Below are 19975 nucleotides of genomic sequence, written 5' to 3'. Positions count from 1 at the left end.
CCCGGACACCAATTACCGCTATACCAAAAAAGGGAAGGCAAAAAAAATAAGAGAAGGAGACTTGTATGGCCCATTTTGTAGTACGATTAAGTTGTCTTGAGGCAAAGAACGAAATTTATAGAACCTCAAGGGTAATAATGGACCTTCCGTAAACCTCAGGGGCGGTTAGTGTAATTTTAGCCCAATCGGTTTTCGTAACTACAAAGCATCTATCAATTGCCAATGCCATCTCCCCCACTGTACAACTCTCCTCACGTACTCCATTTGCAAGCGTTGCTCTGTTACAAAGACAAATCTCTTTCTCTCTCTCCAGAATTGTCTCTCTCTAGACGTTGTGCCCGCGCTTTATCACTCTTCAGTTTGAGAGCAATTCGAACGAGGATCGTCTTGCGGCAGCTGAGACTGTCGGTTATTCTACCGCGATCTCACCTGGATCTCACCCGATCCAATCAAAATGGTAAGTCGCTTTGTCCTTCTCGTTATTCAAATCCATTCACAGTTGTGCGTATATTAGATCTGGCGCGAATGTCGTTACTTAATTCGATCTGAACATCTATTTCACTCGTGCTAGTTTATGACTGTCACGCAATTGCGTTTTCTTGCGCGTGTATTTGAATGCTGTGCTTGGAATTATCGGTTTGAGATTTGAATTAACTCGAGATCTAGCGTTAGAATGCGGTACTGATTCTGTTCGTGTGTTTGTTTTGATCTGGTGCAGCCTCTCAGATTGGAGATAAAGGTAATTATAGCATTCTTGTGAATTTGGAAGAATTGTTGAAGTCATGTGTGGATTTAACTTATGAGATTTTGATGTTGTTGACTATTGTTGCTTGATCAGAGAAAACTTGCTCAGAGATCAGAGAGAGTAAAGTCTGTGGATCTGCATCCGACCGAGCCATGGTATTTTAACTTTATTTGCTCGATTAATATGTTTGTTTGTTTTTAATGTGAATGGTACTGCCATGTGCCCTCTTTATAGGTCCGGCATAAAAAAATGTCGCAAAAACTAATTATCATTGAGTTTATTCGAATCTTGTATTTAAAGATCATAAAGATTAAATTTTATGCTCAATTGATATGTTTGTGTGTTAACTTGAGAGGTATCTGTGTGTGCCCTCTTCAGGGGTCCTGCGTAAAAGAATGCATACACCTTCTTACGAAAACTAATTAGCATTGAGTTTATTAAAACCTTTTATGTTAGAGCGGACGGGTTCTTAGAACATGGGAAATCATTTTTGTGATTTTTGGTTAAACGGTTTTGTGGTGATTCTGACGAGCGAGACATGATGCTTTGACCTTGCAGGATTCTAGCAAGTTTGTATTCAGGGACTGTTGGCATCTGGAATTACCAGTCTCAGGTATGCAACAGTTATGCTGTATGCTAGAAAAGAATGTTAAGCTACCATCCATCCCACTGGATAATGATATGTGCCTTCTAATGCCTTACAAGTTACAATGCCATGTTTCTTGTGACAAACCCGCATGTTTTCTTTTTTCTGTGTGTTTCTGAATGCGATTTTCTTTTCTTTTTTTGATTTGTTATTGTGGAGTAAATTGAAATCCCAGTAATTACTATTATTCGTAATTTGCAGTTCTTATTGTGTTTTCTATTAGTATTGTCGAAACAAGGTCGTTTTTGCAATTTTGCACCCTTTGCTGGTCAAATATCACTAGGCTAATGAATAATATATTCGAAACACGTTTTACCATCAGAAGGAGACCTGGCCAAAGTATGTATTGCAATTGCATAGATGTATAGCACATTCCTCTTACTATGTGGATTTGATAGTCTATTGCTAAGCTTGCCATTTAAAATAAGCTTATGACCTGTTGCTCTAAGTAACAAGTATAATACCGTGGCCGCAGATTCCTACCTTGTTAAACTTAAACACCACTTAAGAGTTGATATAATCCTTTGGTAGATCTCTCCAGGATGTTAAGCTCCTCGTGCTTGTCTCTCGGGTAAGTACCCAAGAACGTTATCATATTCATAACATTTGCCCACATGGACCTACCCAACCTCGTCTCTATGTGGACCCATTCGAGCATCTTTGATCGAGCCCGCGTTACTACTTGTTGCATGCTTTGTTTCCATTTATAACAATCCGACCGGCTTAATACGATATCTTCTTCATTCCGCATTCATATTGAAATTGTCCAAACACATTTCTCTTTTGGTGCTAGCCTGATGTCAGTCACAATGACTATGCCTTGCATGGTGCAATATTGTCTGTTTGAGTCTGCACTACCCACCAAGTGATACGGAGAGGTTCATGGGTTCATAAGCTTGCAACCTTCACCTCCCTCACCTCTTCTCTTTCATATGGGTCTCAAGCTTCAGGGAGCCTTGGCAATCTGGGTCACAGCAAGTGTACTGACGGACACACAACCCTTGAGCTTAAAAAGTGAAGCTCTGCCATCGCAAATTGGTTGGGATGGTGGAACTTGGTCTCATGAGCCCTCTTGATTGAAATGACCAAATAAAACTTCCATATTCGGCTAAAGAAGATACTTAGGGTACCACTTTTCTCTGACATTTTGTATTGCATAGAATAGAAGACTTCGGCATTTGTCTCAAACACAGTTGATCCATTTTGTGTTTAGTTAACTTTATAGAGGGTGGCATATCAACTGAACGGAAGCCAATTTTCGTGAGATTTCTTATATAATAACGCTTCAACTTACGAGCTCTATTTATTTATGTCAGCACATTTGGTTAAAATGCTCCCAGTTTCTCTTTTGAAGCATTTCTTACTAGTTCCAATGCTGTCATGAGAGGTCTTTTCACATACAAATCGTTTTGAAGGCCTTGCGGGCGAGCATGTCCTAGATCACTCTGTAGCTGGTGGCTAATTTTATTTTAGCCTTTCCTGTGATATGTGCTATTTCTGTCGACAGACAGCGGACATGGTTGTACTGGCAGCCTTTTCTGTGCTACCTGCTATTTCTGTCGACAGACACCGGATATTGTTGTATTTGCTATATTAGGGAATTGAAATGTTCTTTAAGTCTAAGAATTTAGACTCCCCGTCACACCCCAAAGCCACAAGGAACAGTAAAGTTGTGATGACTTCTATTTAGTTGTAGTAATTTTCTGATCATTTGATGCTAATTTAACTTTCTTTTTCTATTCTCAGACTATGGTGAAGTCTTTTGAGGTGACCGAGTTACCAGGTATGTGACTCACACTTCACATTATTTATTTGTTTGGTCAACTGGTAAATTTTTCTTGCATTTTTCGCCTTGATGCGGTCTTTTCTTGTTCTCTGATTTCTACTCTATGGATTTGCAGTTAGATCTGCCAAGTTCATTGCACGCAAACAGTGGGTTGTTGCTGGCGCTGATGACATGTTTATTCGTGTATACAATTACAATACGATGGATAAGGTCAAAGTATTTGAGGCACACACCGATTATATTAGGTGTGTGGCTGTTCATCCTACCCTACCTTATGTGTTGTCATCATCTGATGACATGCTTATAAAGCTTTGGGATTGGGACAAGGGCTGGTTGTGTACTCAAATTTTTGAGGGTCATTCCCATTATGTTATGCAAGTCACATTTAATCCGAAAGATACCAACACATTCGCTAGTGCATCTCTGGATCGCACCATAAAGGTAAGGGTTGAATTTTCTATCTGAGCAGCGATGCCTGTATGATTTGGTAGAACCAATCCCTCACTGTGAGTTCTTTTTCTTTTGTTCTTGTTCTCTTTCCAGATTTGGAATCTGGGCTCCCCTGACCCAAATTTTACATTGGATGCACATTTGAAAGGTGTAAACTGTGTTGATTACTTCACAGGTGGTGATAAGCCTTATCTTATAACTGGTTCTGATGACCACACAGCAAAGGTTTGCATTATATTTTCTTCTCTCCTCTTCCTTCCTAAGTTTGTACATATGCAATTTGAAAAGTATTTGTGGCTATATTCATTGAAATAGGTGTGGGACTACCAAACCAAAAGCTGTGTCCAGACACTAGAAGGCCACACTCACAATGTTTCTGCTGTTTGTTTTCACCCTGAACTTCCCATTATACTTACTGGTTCTGAGGATGGTACTGTTCGTATATGGCATGCTACCACTTATAGGTAAGTTTATGCTAAAACTTTCTTATTAGTTATTACCGACATTTGAATATGTAGACTTTCCTCGAACCTTGCTCTCTTATTGCTTTCAAGCACGATAGGACTTTATCGTATGGCACACTAGGTAAACATCCAACAAAATATACAACATGGGTGGCCATTAGTTAACTTGTTTTACTGATTTCAGTATAGCAGTTATTATTAGAAAAAGTTGAAAATTCAGACTGCATAATTATTATTTGCATTTATACTATTTTGATTGATGTGTAGACTTGAGAACACGCTGAACTATGGTCTTGAAAGAGTTTGGGCAATTGGACATATGAGAGGTTCTCGCCGGTAAGTGGTACTTGTTTAATTCTTACTTTTAACTCATTTCTTTTTTCTTTTTTGTGGGGGTGGAGGTTGATGTCCATCTTAGGTCACGGAGTATTGGGTAGTTATTTGTCTTACTAAAAGGTTTATGAGCTTTGGTGTCCCGTGGATGTGAAAAACTGGGAGATAAGTCATGCAAGGTATAAAAGATCATTCAATCCCATGAGTAGCCAACAACTGAAGGTTGGAACAAGACTTGATTGAACTGAGTTATTTCTTGACTCGAATAGAACATTACAATTTATTTGTTGCATCTATCCTTGGGTGTGTTTAACTCTTATCTGGCTGCGACCTCATCTTCTATTGCGGTCGTACTCTTTTACAGGATTGTAATTGGCTATGATGAAGGAACTATTATGGTAAAAATTGGTCGAGAAGAACCCGTAGCTAGCATGGACAATAGCGGGAAAATCATATGGGCTAAGCATAATGAAATACAGACTGTTAACATCAAGAGTGTTGGAGCAGATTATGAGGTTTAATTCAATTGCATTTTCATCTTTTGAACATCCTTATATCTGGAATGACATCTTTTTTGCTTCAGGTGTTGTTTAAATCCATTGTTCCCTTTTTCTTGTCAGGTTAATGATGGAGAAAGATTACCTTTGGCAGTGAAGGAGTTGGGGACCTGTGATCTTTACCCACAAGTGAGTTGGCCTTCTTTGGAAGTACTTGATATTCTCTCGTCTGGCTTGTGATGAGTTAAATTTTATACTTGCGTGGTGGTCTTCTTGTGGATGTTGTCTTGGTTCTATTTGATTTGCAATGCAAATACTTATCATGCAAAGATGTCTACTAGATTAACTTTCATGATGTTCATTTGTGATCACATAATAAGAGTTAGCTGGTCGTGCTTTAGGTGTTTGACTACTTTTATGCTTAATGTACATTTTACCGGTCATTCTTGTTGTCCTGATGGGAGAGAGTTAATCCATGAACTAGTTTGTACTTTGTCGTCTATTTGAAATTTTCTTTTGACGAAAGTATCATTGTAGTAAGACGGTGTGTAGTTGTCAGTTTGGAGTCATATATGGTGCTCTCCTGTTTTTATATGCAAAATGAAACTCATAGATGATTTGCAGAACTTGAACCATGTTTGAGAAACGTAAAAAGTCTTTGGCAGTCATTCTCAAGGGTGAACACTTAGATTTGCGGGTACTTTATTTGAGTACAAATTGGAAGTCATCTTTGTTTCCAGCCCAACCTCCTCCTAGAATTGAATGTGGACTGGACCGGCACTTGATCTTGTTGTTTCAGTCAGCATTTTTTTCAGTTTGGTGCCTCCAACGTTACTCCTATTATAGCTCTCTTTATGGTGCAATTGTTTTAGATTAGACACAATTATCTTTTACATCTTTTTTCTCATTTGACTGGTGCAACCTCTAAGTTTGCATCTATCCTCATTGGATACTGTATCTTGTGTACAGGTGGCACTCATTAATCTCAACATATAATCTCTCTTTTACCTAGTTGGTGAACATGTTTTAATTGCCATTTTGTGCCTCTGGCATAGCTTACTTGATTGTTTACATTGCGTGCGACTCTAACTACTTCTATGTGCGTCAGACACCTCACTCCTTAGTGAAGTTCTACAAAATAATTCATGTCCTTTCTCCTGATATTATTGTGGTCCTACATTCCAACAACCATGCTTATCTTCTGCTAGTTATCATGTGACTTCCTTGTATAAAAACAGCAGTTGTTAACATATATTATATGCTTTGAAACTATGAGAAAAGAATTCTGTTGGGATCTACATTAGTGGCATCATGGTTAATTCTAACTAATTTTAAATTTTGCTTTCTAGAGCTTGAAGCACAATCCCAATGGGAGGTTTGTTGTTGTCTGTGGAGATGGTGAGTACATCATATATACAGCCCTGGCATGGAGAAATAGGTCATTTGGTTCAGCATTGGAATTTGTTTGGTCATCTGATGGTGAATATGCTGTTAGAGAAAGTACGTCAAAGATCAAAATCTTCAGTAAAAGTTTTCAGGTTCGTATGCCCAATTGTTGACATCACCTTAAATCCATGGTTTATGTTTTTAAGAGATACAGAAAGGGATCAAATTGATCACTCCTGAATTTTATCAAAGGAATGTTGGGGAAGTTGTTTTGAAGATTGCTGAAAAAAATTGGTTCTTGTGTCTTTTGTTCTTTAGCTCTTGGCTTTGTTAACTTATTCTCACTTATCTTCGTTTTACTCGCATGGCTTCCTGTTTAAATGTGTTTGTAGTTCTTGGAAATTCAGTATGGAAGCTGGCACCTTTGCAACTTAGAACGTATTGCTGTTTAGCTTGATTCTAACTGTCTTTGGGCAATTGGATAATTTTAATGAAAGTGGTATTTTACAGGAAAGGAAGAGTATCCGGCCAACATTTACCGCTGATCGTATATATGGTGGAACTGTATTAGCGATGTGCTCAAATGACTTTATTTGTTTCTATGATTGGGCTGAGTGCAGGTTGATTAGACGGATTGATGTAAATGTCAAAGTAAGTAGTAAGATGCCCTCTTATTTCCTATCAGCTATAATGTTATGCTGCTGAGAAACTGTAATGTTCTATTTATTCTCTCTTTCTCATTTATTTAACTTTTTTCAGAACCTCTACTGGGCTGATAGTGGTGATTTGGTGGCAATAGCCAGTGATACATCATTCTACATACTTAAGTACAATGTAAGGATTCCCATCTTCTCATTTGTTCGATAATCGTACAAAATCTCTGCAGAAGACCAGCTCTTCTCCATGAATTTTCGGCAATGGTGTGAATTGTTGGTTTTTGCAATGCATGAGGTTCAATTTTGTTTTTCATGGTGCAGCGTGATGTGGTTTCCGCACATTTAGATAGTGGAAGTCCAGTAGATGAACAAGGTGTTGAAGATGCCTTTGAGCTTCTTTATGAAATAAACGAACGTGTCAGGACTGGATTATGGGTCGGGGATTGTTTCATTTACAACAACTCCTCCTGGCGACTTAATTACTGTGTTGGTGGTGAGGTATGTACAAGATCATATGCGTGCTTATAAAATTGCAAATATTCAGATATAATTTGCATTGTTGGAATTCAGGAAACCATTTACGGATTTATTGTAACATTTCCAGGTGACCACAATGTTTCATTTGGACCGGCCTATGTACCTGTTGGGTTATATGGCTAATCAAAGTAGGGTCTTTCTAATTGACAAAGAGTTCAAGTAAGTGTTGTTTTAAAGGATACTATTGGAGCAGTAACATCTGTGATGTTCATTATTAACTTCTTGACCGCTTGCTTTTTTGCTTGTAGTGTTATGGGATACACGTTACTTCTTAGCTTGATTGAGTACAAGACTCTTGTGATGCGTGGTGACCTGGAGCGAGCCAATGAGATTTTACCTTCAATTCCCAAGGAGCACCATAATAGGTGTGTCTCACCTCTGACTATCTTTAAATTGCAGTGTTAAGCATGATAAAGCCTTGATGTATCTACAAATCCGACCATTAAGAATATCTCAGTAATAGTTTATGAGACGACCGCCTTGCTAATGTATTATTGCAATACGCTTGCCACTGGCTTCTTTGTAAGTGTATGATTCTGGGATCAGTAACAGTATATCTCTTTCCCTACTTCTCCCTGTTTTCCCATTGTTCTCTTGTTTTCTGTGTGGATGCAAAACTTGGGTTCTGAATTGTACCTTGCATCCTAATGGAGAATGTTACCTGCTATTTAGCGTGGCCCGTTTCTTGGAATCACGGGGATCGATAGAGGAGGCACTGGAAGTAGCTACAGACCCTGACTACAGATTTGAGCTAGCCATTCAACTGGGTAAACTAGATGTTGCCAAGGTAAGCTCTGTTGTTAGATGCATATTTAAGGAGTTAAGCAATTGTTAGAGTGTTTATTGTGTAGAGCGTTTGTGTGAACTGTGAAGTAAGATTTGAAGAATTGTGTTGACTTTCTAAACATCCTGGTAAAAGTTTCATTTCCTGCTGACAGGAAATTGCCACAGGAGCGCATAGTGAATCCAAATGGAAGCAGTTGGGTGAATTAGCCATGTCCACTGGAATGGTACTTTCTCATTCACGTCAAACTGCACATTTTCATCTAAACATTTCCACTGCACCAATTCTCATAATGTTCTTTTCTGTAGTTAGAGTAAACATATCGCCGACAGTAAGGTGGTGACCAAGGAGCAATTTTGTTGTTTCCTAGAAATGTCTGCAAAATTCATTGTGAATGATGAGTTCTTTCCCTTGCTTGAGTTTAAACATCTCTCTTTGGCGGTTTATGAAGGCGATATGATTTTCCGTTCAACAATTTCGCTATTTTCTGTATTACAAATTACTTTTCAGTAGGCACACATTCCATTTCTGTTCCATACGTGTACTTTTAATTGTGCTGCTCTGGACAATCATCCTGTCAATGGAAGGTTTATATTTGTTTGTTGGGCTACTTTTCTAAAATGTCACCCTTTTGATGTATTGCAGTTAGAGATGGCAGAGGACTGTTTGAAAAATGCGATGGACTTGAGTGGTTTGTTGCTACTCTACTCTTCCTTAGGAGATGCGGAAGGGATATCAAAACTTGCATGTCTGGCTACCGAGCATGGAAAAAACAATGTTGCCTTCCTTTGTCTATTCATGTTGGGTAAATTGGAAGAGTGCCTGCAGCTTTTGGTTGACAGGTGTTTTTTCTTTTAATTGTATTCATTCTCTAAAGAGCCCTGCAGTAATGGCTAGTTCTCATCTGGATGCTGTTCTGAATGGAAACTTTGCAGCAATCGGATACCTGAGGCTGCTTTGATGGCACGGTCTTATCTTCCAAGCAAGGTTTCAGAGATAGTTGCAATATGGAGAAAAGACCTGAATAAGGTAACTTATCATTCTACTGTCTGTGTGATTGTTTCTGAATAATTCAATCTCAAACTTCTGACAGCTGAATTATTGTTATAGAATAATGTGGCCCTAGGTTTTGTAGACTTGGACATGTGTCAACTGTGGGTGTGTTGCGTCTAAGATCCATCAAATTCTTACGCGCATTCATACCATGACACTGCAAAATTTCATAATTGTTTAGTACGACTTCCATTTATTTCTGACAGAATGATGTTTACAGACAACTATGCTACCTTCGTGGTAGACGAGTGGGCAAAACAACTGGACTTAAGTGTCCGCTCCTTCCCGCGCAGTCGCTGTGCCGAACCTACTTGTGGTAGTGTCCTATGAATCAGTTGTCTAGTGTGAAAGGGGCTTTGTTCTGCTCGCTCCTTGGTGGGGCGGTAGAAACCTATGGGTGATTGATCCCTTTCGGGACCCGCTGCAAGTTTGGAGTCCCTAAGGTCACGCCCAGGGGAAGTAGCTACGGCGGTTGCCCCCTCCTCCACCCATTTTGTTGAGCAAAAAGTAGTCGTCTGTTGGACGTGTATCTCACACTCCTATAGAAATATAAAAGTGTCTGGCATAGAAACTTCACAGATTTAGTTATGGGGAAATATTCATGCTGGAAGTTAGGGTTAGACCAAACATATGATACCTGCATTCTGCAAAGCCCAGCGGAAAAGGAAATACCTTAATGGTAGTTCTCTCAAGGAATGTTCCTGGTTGCTAATTAGACCTGTAGCTCTCTTGAAATTTGTGGATAGCGTAGTTCCTCAACTTGATGAAACTTGTATTTGCATTATTAGTTACAGAGATGGAATTTTTTTGTCCAAAGCAACAAGTTATAAGGAGAAGGAAGTCTGTTACTGGTGATGTATCTTCATCATTAACTGCATGTTCTGTAGGTTAATCCGAAAGCTGCAGAATCTTTGGCTGATCCTGAAGAGTATCCTAATTTGTTTGAGGATTGGCAAGTTGCTCTTGCAGTTGAATCAAAAGTTGCAGAAACAAGGTTAAATTACATGGCTTTCTACTGCATTTCCATTTTTCATCATCTTTTCTTTCTTAAGAAGGAATCATCTGCCTTGAAGTCTATATTTTTTATTGCCCAATCTTGTCGATCCCAAATTCTCCATTTTTCAAAATTTCATCTTTTTTTTTATTTTGCCTGCTAATGTGCAACACGGCCTGTTTGTGTATGTATCGCTTGGGAAACTTTTGAGGTGTGGTCTGTCTGTGGACTATTATGTTTTCAGTTTCCTGAAATGTTTGTTTTGCCATTACTAGGAAGTGTATTCTGCAAATGTTGTAGTTGAAATGTGGCATTTATGTACTTACCATCCTCCAATTCCATTTTAGGGGTACTTATCCTCCAGCGGAAGAATATGTCAAGTATACCGATAGATCACATGTTAACCTCGTAGAGGGATTCAGAAATATGCAAATATATGAAGACACGCCACTTGAAAATGGAGGCTTCGATCACGAGGTAACTTTGAGTTTGGATAGAGATTTATGGTTCTCTTTTCCTTCAAGTATATATTTCATTAGCCTTTTTATAACTTTGATTCCGTATGTAAAACAATGCAATTACCTAATCTTGACTTCAAAAATTGTGATGTTGAGCTTCGCTGTCTTAAGTTGTTAATATTTTAGATTCAGAATTTTCCGAACTGTGAATTGCCCTCTGTTGGATTTGCTTCCCCCTGGACATGTGAATCTCGCTCTACGACACTGTAGATGATTTTAGCATTCATATCTGGGCAAAGGCCTTTGTCTTTCTTGTAGTTAACTCAACCATATAAATCATTAACGTGGAATTTTCTTCCCTTTATCAGGTTGAGGAAGAGGATGGAGAAGAAGAGGCACTAGATGAAGGGCAAGAAGAGGGACAAGAAGAGGCACTAGACGAAGGGCAAGAAGAGGCTGTAGTGGTTGATGCCGACTCAACAGATGGCACCGTACTTGTTAACGGTAACGACGAAGAGTGGGGTACGAATAATGAAGGAAACCCGTCAGCGTAAAAGCAATTGGTTAGGCCAGTGTGAAAATCCTAATTTTGTCACTGGTGAATAATTAATTTCTCTAATATGCCATTTTTGACTCTTGTTCTTATCAAAACTTGGCATCTGTTTTATTTTGAAATCCTGTTTCACGTTACGCATACAAGATTGCATGTGGTTGTACCATAGAATTAATGATTTAAGTTGAACTTGATTGGCAATCCCCATTGCAATTATTTGTCTTTGGTCTATTTTGTCCTTGACTTGGTTATATTATTGCATGAGTTATGTAGTCCCCCATTGTGGTTATTGTAACAAAGGTCACCCCCAGAAATTATGTTTAACTGCACTATTGCAATTTTTCTGAAAGAAACATAAAAATCCATCATTAGTCACTATAAACATCACAAAACACGTTATTGGCCCGGCATTAGTCCTGAGGATTGGATTGGTTGTTTCTTCAAGCATTCTCATACCCGGTCATATATTGGCAATAGTTGCGTAGCTGTTGCTTGCATTCTAGAATCATAAAAGCCCTTGCTGTGCCATTTCTAGAGCAATGTGGGTTTGATCTGTGTTTCCATAGGGGCCTGGTTTCGGTTTCTAATACCCTATTTAACTTGCAATTAAATGCATTTTTTTTTATGCTTTTTATTTTCTTTGACCTGTTTCTGTCACTGTTTTCACTTTAAGGGTTTTCTCCTCTTTGTTTTGCAGTTTCAGGCAGTTCATCACATCTATTAACTTCATTGTGGTGTTGTGTCTGAATTCTTTTTGTGCTCTTTTTTGCTGTTTTGCAGTGCTAACACCACGTCATGGGGGCCAGTGAAGACAGTCAGTCCCTGTTGTATCAATCTCGTTTGCTAAGGTTTGAACACAATTGCTGCTTGAAAGGGAAAATTCTTTTTTCATTACTTAAATACAAAAACCATCTTTTGCATGCATCCTTAATGAGGATTGGGATCATTAACATGTATTAGAAAATGCAGTGGATATTTCGGCTGTATCCTTTGCATTAGAGTATATTCCGCAGTGTTGTTGAGATCCATGACCGTGCTGTTGGATACTCTCTTCAATCTAGGAGGCCTCATTTCCCTTTGTCGATCATTCGGAGTATATATTTATCTCTTAAATTGGTCCATTCAGGAAATATAAAGACTTCATATACATTTTGGAATGGGAGCTTTTAGGTTTTCTCAGATGACATCACGATGCCTAGTACCTTCACATAAGATTACATGATAATATGCATTTGAAGAATGTTAATGAGGATTTCAGATGTTGGGGTATTGGAACGCTCCTTTTTTTTTGTCGTTCGATTCTGGTGGTATGTACCTGACTAGAGAAGATTTGAGTTGTGGAAAACAAGTTTGTTTCATTAAATTATATCTTTACTGACTAGAAACTCGACTGCCAATGTGTACAGGTCTTCTGAGAGTTGGAAGATTAAGTGCATGTTTGGTTATATCATTATTCATTTGCTTATTTTGAGTCCGAATCAGACACAAGATTTAGACACAGAATAAGCACATAAACAATGATAACCAAACGCCCCCAAAATCTCTAGGAGTCGAGAATGCAATTTTTATTGAGTTCTTGGTGCAAAATGGATTTTACTGGAATAAGACAGCAAGTGATATCTACCGGCTGAATACTTTCCACACGATTTTCTCGGACTTGCCTCGTCAATCAGTGGCATTTGTTTCCCCGTTTATTCTGAATTTCATGATATATGTACTTATTTGTTTGTCTATTTTCTGTTTCTTTCTAGGTTTGCCTGAAAAAAGATTATTACGGGACCAGTTGTCACACTGCTGTGGTTGATGTTGTAGCACGAGGAATTTTGTCATGGGCATATGTTATAGACAAGTCCCTTTTATTTTTATAGTTATTCATTTACTTGCTCCTGGTAGTTGTTCTAGCATTATTCTTTGAGCCAATTTTTTACCTGTCGAAAATTTACGTGCCATTGTGAATGTAGAATGATTTATACGGTGAATGATGATAATGATTACAGTTCATCCCAACCCTTATAAATTTTCAGCTATAAGCATATTTGTTTCTAATAACACCATCTTTTGGAGTTTCCTCTTTCCCCTGCCGCAAAATTGGTTGGATTTGGAACACATTTTACTGGGTTATTTGTCTCCATTTCTATGGACATTTGAACTAATTTTTACCAAAGTTTCCATAGGACTCAGATGGCATTCTTTGGAGAAAAGTAGCACCTTTTTAGCTATTTCCCCTATTATAGAGGTATTAGCCATTTTACATTCCAAATTGCAATCCTCGAAGTCTCAAGTGTAACTTTGATAGATGTGATTCTTAGCTCATCTGGTTGTATCTCTCAGTTTTCACTCTGCTTTGATGTTTGAGTCTACGGAGAGACTTCAAACGCCCATTAGTTGTTAACTTATTGACCTCTAAAAATGTATAGACAAAAATAAAATAAAAACAAGGACAAAGTGTAGCTTTGAATTTGTTGACCATATCCAATGCATAAAAGGAGGTGAATTTGCACTCCTCTCAAGAGAGATTTAATTCTTCTGGTGAATTCCTTCCTAATTCACCTAATAATTCACAACTTGCAAGTTTAGTCCAAATGCGTGGGTGTCTACTCAAATGTGGTTTAGATATCGAGCTCAATTCTCTCGAATTCACCTTAAATATTGTAGTAATACATATTTTGGTGTTCTTGCATGTATACCGAAAAAACGCTTGTCATTCAAATCATTTGAACTCGAGATCCATTACCAAAAAAACAGAAAAAGATAAAAGAACTCAAGTTCCACTCCTCCAATGTTTATTTCATACAAATTGTTGATGGGAAAAATACTTCTACAGTTCTCAATCCTAATTCTTGAAAACATCCAGACTAAAATGTTTGGTTCAATGACTAAATACTTAAAATTTCTTGCTTAATGCCTGAGTTTGAGTCTTTATCATAGGCATTTAGTAAGCACATTTTTTAGTGCTTGTAATACACTGTGAGACTTTTACCTTCAACCTTGACATAACGTAATGAAATTCTTGCAATACTTAAGTGGTAATAAGAATTATTGTATACAACACTATCCGCAATTATGCAAGGTAGCTCGCATATCCATTTTGTGTTATAATGAAAAAACTAACGGTGGGTTTGGAACTTGAGAAAAACAACGGGAAAAAAAATTAAGAAAAGAAACTGGGAGGAAATTTTTACCTTGCACAAAACTTCAATTCCCTTCTCTCAAAGCCAAACGGTGGAAGAAAAAATTTGTTAACTTTCCCTTCTTTTATTTTTTCCTTTTCATAATCCAAACAAACTTTAAAGTGGGCCAATTCAATAAACATTCATTTAACCAATGTGTTTGTAGCCCAGCGGTTATTTCTTGGTCGTCACACAAGGGAGGTCAGGATTCGAGCCTCGTCAGAGGCGTTTGAGATTCAGGTTTATGGACAGCTACTGAATTTCATGTGGACTAACTCATTAACTTCCTCTCCAACATTTCTCGCTAATTCCTGCCGATATATATAATATTGGGAAAAAAAATCACTTGAACTGGGTTCCGGCCCGGCCCATGACGGTAAAGGTATAAGATTGAACCGGATCGACGCATTCCACCATATACACGTCTTTTTTTTATTGCAAAGAAAAGATATATCTGAAACGAAGTTCTAGGGTTTGTAAAGACAGTTCAGTCGTTACTTGATTGGAAGCCACATGTTCTGATTCTGCATAACAGTTCAATTCCTTTCCCCAGGTCCCCTCTCTCTCTCTCTCTCTCTCTCTCTCTCTCTCTAAGTGTTTATATATGTATGTATAGGTGGAAATATAATCTTCATGTGGTGCCAGATTTTCTGTTTCATCGTTCTTTTACAACCCGTTCTGTTTCTTTGTGCCTTCAATTTGAGATAGAGTGATTCTGGGTCATTTTAATAAAGCGATGTAATTGTGTTTGAAGTAGCAGCTGTTGTTGCTTCCTTAATTAGTTTCTTGATTTGGAGAAAGTGGCATTAGAGTTTGATGTGAAACTATAACGTGTGGTCTTTAGAGTGCGCATATGATACCACTTCCGTTCCGAAAGATTGTTACGGGAGCTGAAAAATGATGCATTTTTGTCGGAAAAAGTCACTTTTTGCTTTTTGTTGCTAGTTACTCAAAATAATGAGTTCTTAAAATTTACAAAATAATTGAGATTTTCTTTATAAAATTTATTTTTTTCCGATCGCTTTTTGCAGACTCGACAATCTTTTTGAGACAGAAGGGGTACGTATTCGATATTTTGTGCTACTTTTCTCCCCTTTTGTATTGGAAGTACTTATACTATGTTCGCTTCCGCTCTTTTGTTCAGTAGAAGTGTAGAACAGAATTTACGTAAGAATTTGAGGATTTTCAGTTCCATTTAACGAATTCCTATATAGGTGTCTGTGAGATCTGTAGATTCAATGGTGCCATTCTGGTCGATCCATTAGTTGCCCATTGATCCTTAACCTGGTTTCTAATCCGGTTGATTTTCTTAATAGCTCATTTGTTCTAATCTAATATGAGATAAATCTCACACTTTACAGCTCACTCAATGTATTTCTAAGCACTTTCAGATTATGTTTCAGTCAAAGGCAAGAATAGGTAATTATAATTATAGACTCCAGTAAACCATATGGGATTTGATGATAAATGTGCTATTAAATTATTCGTTTCGCGATATTTTTGCATTGTAATGGTTACCTAGTGCTATTAGCAATTTTTAATTCTTCATTTGTAATTTGTTGGTGCTGGAGGTGGGTTGTCACTCGTCACCCTCTCCAAAACGCAAAGTAAATGAAAATTTCTTTATACATATGCTGGTAGTGTCTACTATTGTAGGACGCCTGTATAGTCTATTTTGATTGGAAAATAGCTGATTGATCTCATTGATGAGTATGAATCCATATCTACTGATATTTCTGTCTTTTTGAATCTGTACCATTTGTGCTTCCGTTAGTCTTTCTTTTCTCGTTTTAGGGAAACTTGACTTTCGTGAGCGCTGCTATTGGTCATGTCTGTTGGTGTTTTTTGTTCTTTTTTCCTGTGGAAAATAACATTCTTTCCTTTGTTTAGAGGACAGGTCACAGATCAGTTTATTTTTGGCTTCTGAATGGGGGATCCAGAAAATAACATCCCACCTTCAAAGAAGAGGGCAGCTGGAAGGGAACTATCACGAGATAACCCTGGTCTGGATGACGATGAAGAGTCTTCTGAACTAGAGACTGGGACTTTCAAGAAGGCTAGTGAGGAGGTGCTGGCAAATAGAAGAATTGTCAAAGTTCGTCGGAATCAACCATCGTCGACCCCGTCAATCCCTTCTTCTAACCCTTTCGCCGGGATTCGCTTGGTTCCTTCCACCAATCCAAAAGTGGAAAATGATAAAAAAGTTTTAGAAGATGTTGACGGAAAGAAAAATGAGAACAAAGAATCAGTTTCAGAAAACAAGGTCGATGAGGCAGGTGCAGAGCCTGTTGTATGTGAGAGGGAACCTGATAAGGTGGGTGAGGAGGGCGGCAAAGCAGGACTTGCATATGAGAAGGCAACAGAAGGGGATAAAACTGAGAATGAAGATAACAAAGGGACTGAGGGTACTATGACAGAGAGCAAGCAGAAAACAGACCATGGTGGTGACAATATAGAAAAAGAAGCGGAAGCTGCATCCTTAAGTTCCTTTCACCAACTTTCAAGCACCCAAAACGCCTTCACAGGACTAACCGGAACTGGGTTCTCCTCTTCTACGTTCTCTTTTGGATCAATTCCTAAAGAAGGATCTCCGCCAGGTTCTGGTTCCTACCCTACTTTTGGGTTGAGTCTTCCTAATAATGGAAATTCTTCCCTCTTTGGCACAACAGGGGTTTCCCTTGGTACTAAAAGTGAGGGAAGTGGAATCCCCTCAATGCAGGAGGTTGCGGTTGAAACAGGGGAAGAGAATGAAAACGTCGTTTTTACAGCTGATTCTGTGCTATTTGAGTTTGTCGAAGGTGGTTGGAAGGAGCGAGGGAAGGGAGAACTCAAGGTGAATGTCCTGACCAACGAAAAAGGGAAAGCCAGACTCGTAATGAGAGCTAGAGGAAACTACAGGTTGATTTTAAATGCAAGCCTATACCCGGATATGAAGCTGACTAATATGGAAAAGAGAGGCATCACTTTTGCCTGCATGAATAGTGCTGTTGAAGGAAAGGGAGATCTCTCTACATTTGCTTTGAAGTTTAAGGATGCTTCTATTGTTGAAGAGTTTCGTGTTGCTGTCACGGAACATAAAGGCAAAACAGCTACTGTTTTGAAAACACCTGAAAATTCTCCCAAGGAGTCAGATGATTGAAAGTTGTCCAAGTTAGTTGATAGAGAACTGTTTTTTCTCTCATAATGTTACTTCCGACATCTGTTTCCTTTTCTTGCGGTGGAGGAAGTAGACGGAGGAGGTTGTTTGGGGTTGGTAACTTCTATGGCCTATAAAGAACAGTTAGCAGAGTCCTATCCATTTTGTTGTTGTTTTTACCCAGTAGACTTGTTCAAATTCTGGGTAAATCCTGGCGTCGGGTCGAAGTTTCTACTTTGTAGCTCTAAAGACATGGAAATCGCCAAACGTATTTTTCGAGTTGTCTGATAAATCTTGAGTTATACATGAAATTCCTGTCTTTATGTTATCGTCATAGATGTATTGGTTTTCAAACGTTATTTTTGGAACAGGTTGATGAAGTTAAGAACTTAAGAACAGTCTGATGTGCTACACTCTCTGGATTGGGCTTTAATATGCTTTCACATGCTTAGGTCTTCTGCAGGAAATATGCGGATGTCCATGGCTTATTGCATGTTTACTATCCTGTCTGAAGTCTGTGTTTGGATCTTCGTTGTTTAGAGTGTTTTGCAAAGCGAGGAAAAAAAGATTGAGAAAAGATGTTTAAACATATCCATGTCTTTTCTCTATCTTTTCTTGTTTATCTCTGTTGTCATCACTGCTTCACAAAGACAAGATTTGAACGCATTTTTTAGTTCAAATTTCAGATAGCAGGTCCACACAAGATGAAGCATTCATCGGATCCATGAAGGATATATTGACATTAAACATTGCCTTTACAGCTACATATGTTGCTCATATTTTGTGATAGGACTAAAGTAGGAAGTTAAGAACCACTAGGACTATTTGGCGTTGCAGTCGTGGTTGCAACTGTTTGCACAGACTTCAAATTCCTTCAAATCTGCAACAATAACAAATCGCATGAGAATCATACAGTGCAACAATTTGGTTGAATCAATTGTATAGCCAGGTTTCGGTGTTACATATATAGGCATACCTGGTGCAAATTTGGAGCACTTGTGTTTTGCACAGTTGAAAGGCACATTTATGGCTTCAGAAACAACCCTTGCACTGCACTTAGCTTTGCACTTGTTAAAGCACCAGGGAAGAACATAACAGCGTCTGAAATAACATGCAAAGCATTTCTTCCGACATGCCGAAACGCAGGGGCTTTCATTTACCGTCTGATCATCAGCTGCTGCCTCCGCCACGAGTGCTTGAGCTACTAGTAGTATTATGATCAATCCCATCCAAATTCCCGCAACACATGATAATCTCCTACCTTGATTTCCAGCCATCTCTCTCTCTCTCTCTCTCTCTCTCTCTCTCCCTCCTTTCTGTAGAGAACTTGTGTTTTAGATTTCATGCATAGGTATCCTTATTTATAGGCTATATAGCTAGTTAAGGAAGTGAGCATTATTTATATTTATTTTCACTGGTCAGAGTGTCGGGACCAGCTTATGCACACCTCAACTAATTCCTTTGCCGGTCCGGTCACAGGCAGGCCATCCATGCCAGGACTAGGGGATTCACAAAAAATTACTTTTTTGTGGCCTACCCCAAGAATCGAACACTTGTCAATTGTATAGGGAGCAAACTTACAAACCAAATAGACTAATCCTTAGGGCTAAACATTAATTGAGTGATAATCTCCTACTGATTGCATGAATAAGATTTAAGCATTACTGAAATCCTTTTGGATTTTAGTTACGCTTTTACCTCTTTGTTATTTATCTGAAGTACTAGAGGATCCAGAAGTAAAATGGATATGGACTTGTTCGAAAAAAAGTCAACTACAAAGAACAAAAAAGTACCAGTAATGCTACGTACCCCCGAAACTAAAAGGTAAGGGACATTCTCTCTTTTGCGACTTGACAACAAAAGATTGTCAAAGTTTTGAATTCAAGATATCTAAGTTTATAATTTATCGATACTTTTTTCAAATGTTCGTAAGCTGATACGGACATTCATGATCGTTGAAAAAAAGAAGCTATGGTACCCGTTACCTACACCAAGGAGTATTGCATTGTCACGCCACACTATTATCTTTAGGGGATCTCCGCAACTATATCGGGACCAAAGTTAAGGTCTCTCCACGTGTGGATGTTGTGAGTAGTATGTTCAGCCCCAACAAAAGGTATGGAAACTTGAACCTGAGTATTGTCCAATCAAAATCCAAGTTTTCAATCACTAAATGATCGTTGGTTTTTGTAGTGTACTAACGTTTTTAGTTACTGTCCTATTCATTACCGGTATGATTATTTTTTTGGGAAAAAAAAAACTAACAAGTATGATTTTATTTACTTTTTGTCCTTAAAATGGTAGAAACGAATGAAAGTTTAAACCCC

The 19975-nt window shown here is 38.3% G+C and overlaps 3 protein-coding genes across 8 annotated transcripts; 2 read left to right on the top strand and 1 right to left on the bottom strand.

Moving 5' to 3' along the window:
• The first annotated feature begins 227 nt into the window (after positions 1–227).
• On the top strand, positions 228–13415 carry LOC131309814 (coatomer subunit beta'-3). Of its 6 annotated transcripts, none has more exons than XR_009195017.1 (26): positions 228–457; positions 719–739; positions 839–900; positions 1304–1358; positions 3138–3174; positions 3293–3618; positions 3721–3852; positions 3943–4091; positions 4359–4427; positions 4789–4939; positions 5045–5110; positions 6271–6459; positions 6818–6958; positions 7067–7141; positions 7285–7461; positions 7568–7659; positions 7749–7865; positions 8173–8287; positions 8439–8510; positions 8930–9126; positions 9220–9313; positions 10225–10331; positions 10679–10808; positions 11158–11352; positions 12123–12190; positions 13094–13415. XR_009195017.1 is itself a non-coding variant. In XM_058336440.1 (26 exons), exons 1-25 carry the CDS (start codon positions 455–457, stop codon positions 12149–12151), a joined length of 2760 nt encoding a protein of 919 aa, XP_058192423.1. In that variant the 5' UTR covers positions 228–454; the 3' UTR covers positions 12152–12190; positions 13094–13415. The 6 variants fall into 6 exon arrangements, 3 of the variants coding, with proteins under 3 accessions (XP_058192423.1, XP_058192424.1, XP_058192422.1); XM_058336440.1 differs by having other exon boundaries at positions 11158–11311; XR_009195019.1 differs by having other exon boundaries at positions 316–457; positions 11158–11357.
• A 1511-nt stretch (positions 13416–14926) lies between these two features.
• On the top strand, positions 14927–17976 carry LOC131309816 (nuclear pore complex protein NUP50A-like). The gene is made up of 2 exons (XM_058336444.1): positions 14927–15065; positions 16410–17976. Exon 2 carries the CDS (start codon positions 16440–16442, stop codon positions 17649–17651), a length of 1212 nt encoding a protein of 403 aa, XP_058192427.1. The 5' UTR covers positions 14927–15065; positions 16410–16439; the 3' UTR covers positions 17652–17976.
• A 328-nt stretch (positions 17977–18304) lies between these two features.
• Positions 18305–18978, bottom strand: LOC131309820 (uncharacterized). Its single transcript, XM_058336448.1, has 2 exons — positions 18625–18978; positions 18305–18528 (listed from the first exon to the last, which is right to left on the bottom strand). Exons 1-2 carry the CDS (start codon positions 18923–18925, stop codon positions 18470–18472), a joined length of 360 nt encoding a protein of 119 aa, XP_058192431.1. The 5' UTR covers positions 18926–18978; the 3' UTR covers positions 18305–18469.
• Between the last annotated feature and the right edge of the window lie 997 nt (positions 18979–19975).

Source organism: Rhododendron vialii, chromosome 12a (assembly GCF_030253575.1).
Source record: "Rhododendron vialii isolate Sample 1 chromosome 12a, ASM3025357v1".
Classification (NCBI taxonomy): Eukaryota; Viridiplantae; Streptophyta; class Magnoliopsida; order Ericales; family Ericaceae; genus Rhododendron; species Rhododendron vialii.
The sequence above is the reverse complement of the archived record's forward strand: the minus strand, read 5'-3'. Positions and strand labels throughout refer to the sequence as shown.

Excerpts from the sequence above, each read along its gene's own strand:
- LOC131309814 (XM_058336439.1), top strand. Across the intron at positions 901-1,303 it reads CTGCATCCGACCGAGCCATG|GATTCTAGCAAGTTTGTATT; the intron begins GTATTTTAACTT and ends TTGACCTTGCAG. Across the intron at positions 4,092-4,358 it reads TGGCATGCTACCACTTATAG|ACTTGAGAACACGCTGAACT; the intron begins GTAAGTTTATGC and ends ATTGATGTGTAG.
- LOC131309820 (XM_058336448.1), bottom strand. The coding sequence starts at position 18,925 with ATGGCTGGAAATCAAGGTAGGAGATTATCATGTGTTGCGGGAATTTGG. Across the intron at positions 18,529-18,624 it reads GTGCTCCAAATTTGCACCAG|ATTTGAAGGAATTTGAAGTC; the intron begins GTATGCCTATAT and ends TTATTGTTGCAG.
- LOC131309816 (XM_058336444.1), top strand. The coding sequence starts at position 16,440 with ATGGGGGATCCAGAAAATAACATCCCACCTTCAAAGAAGAGGGCAGCT.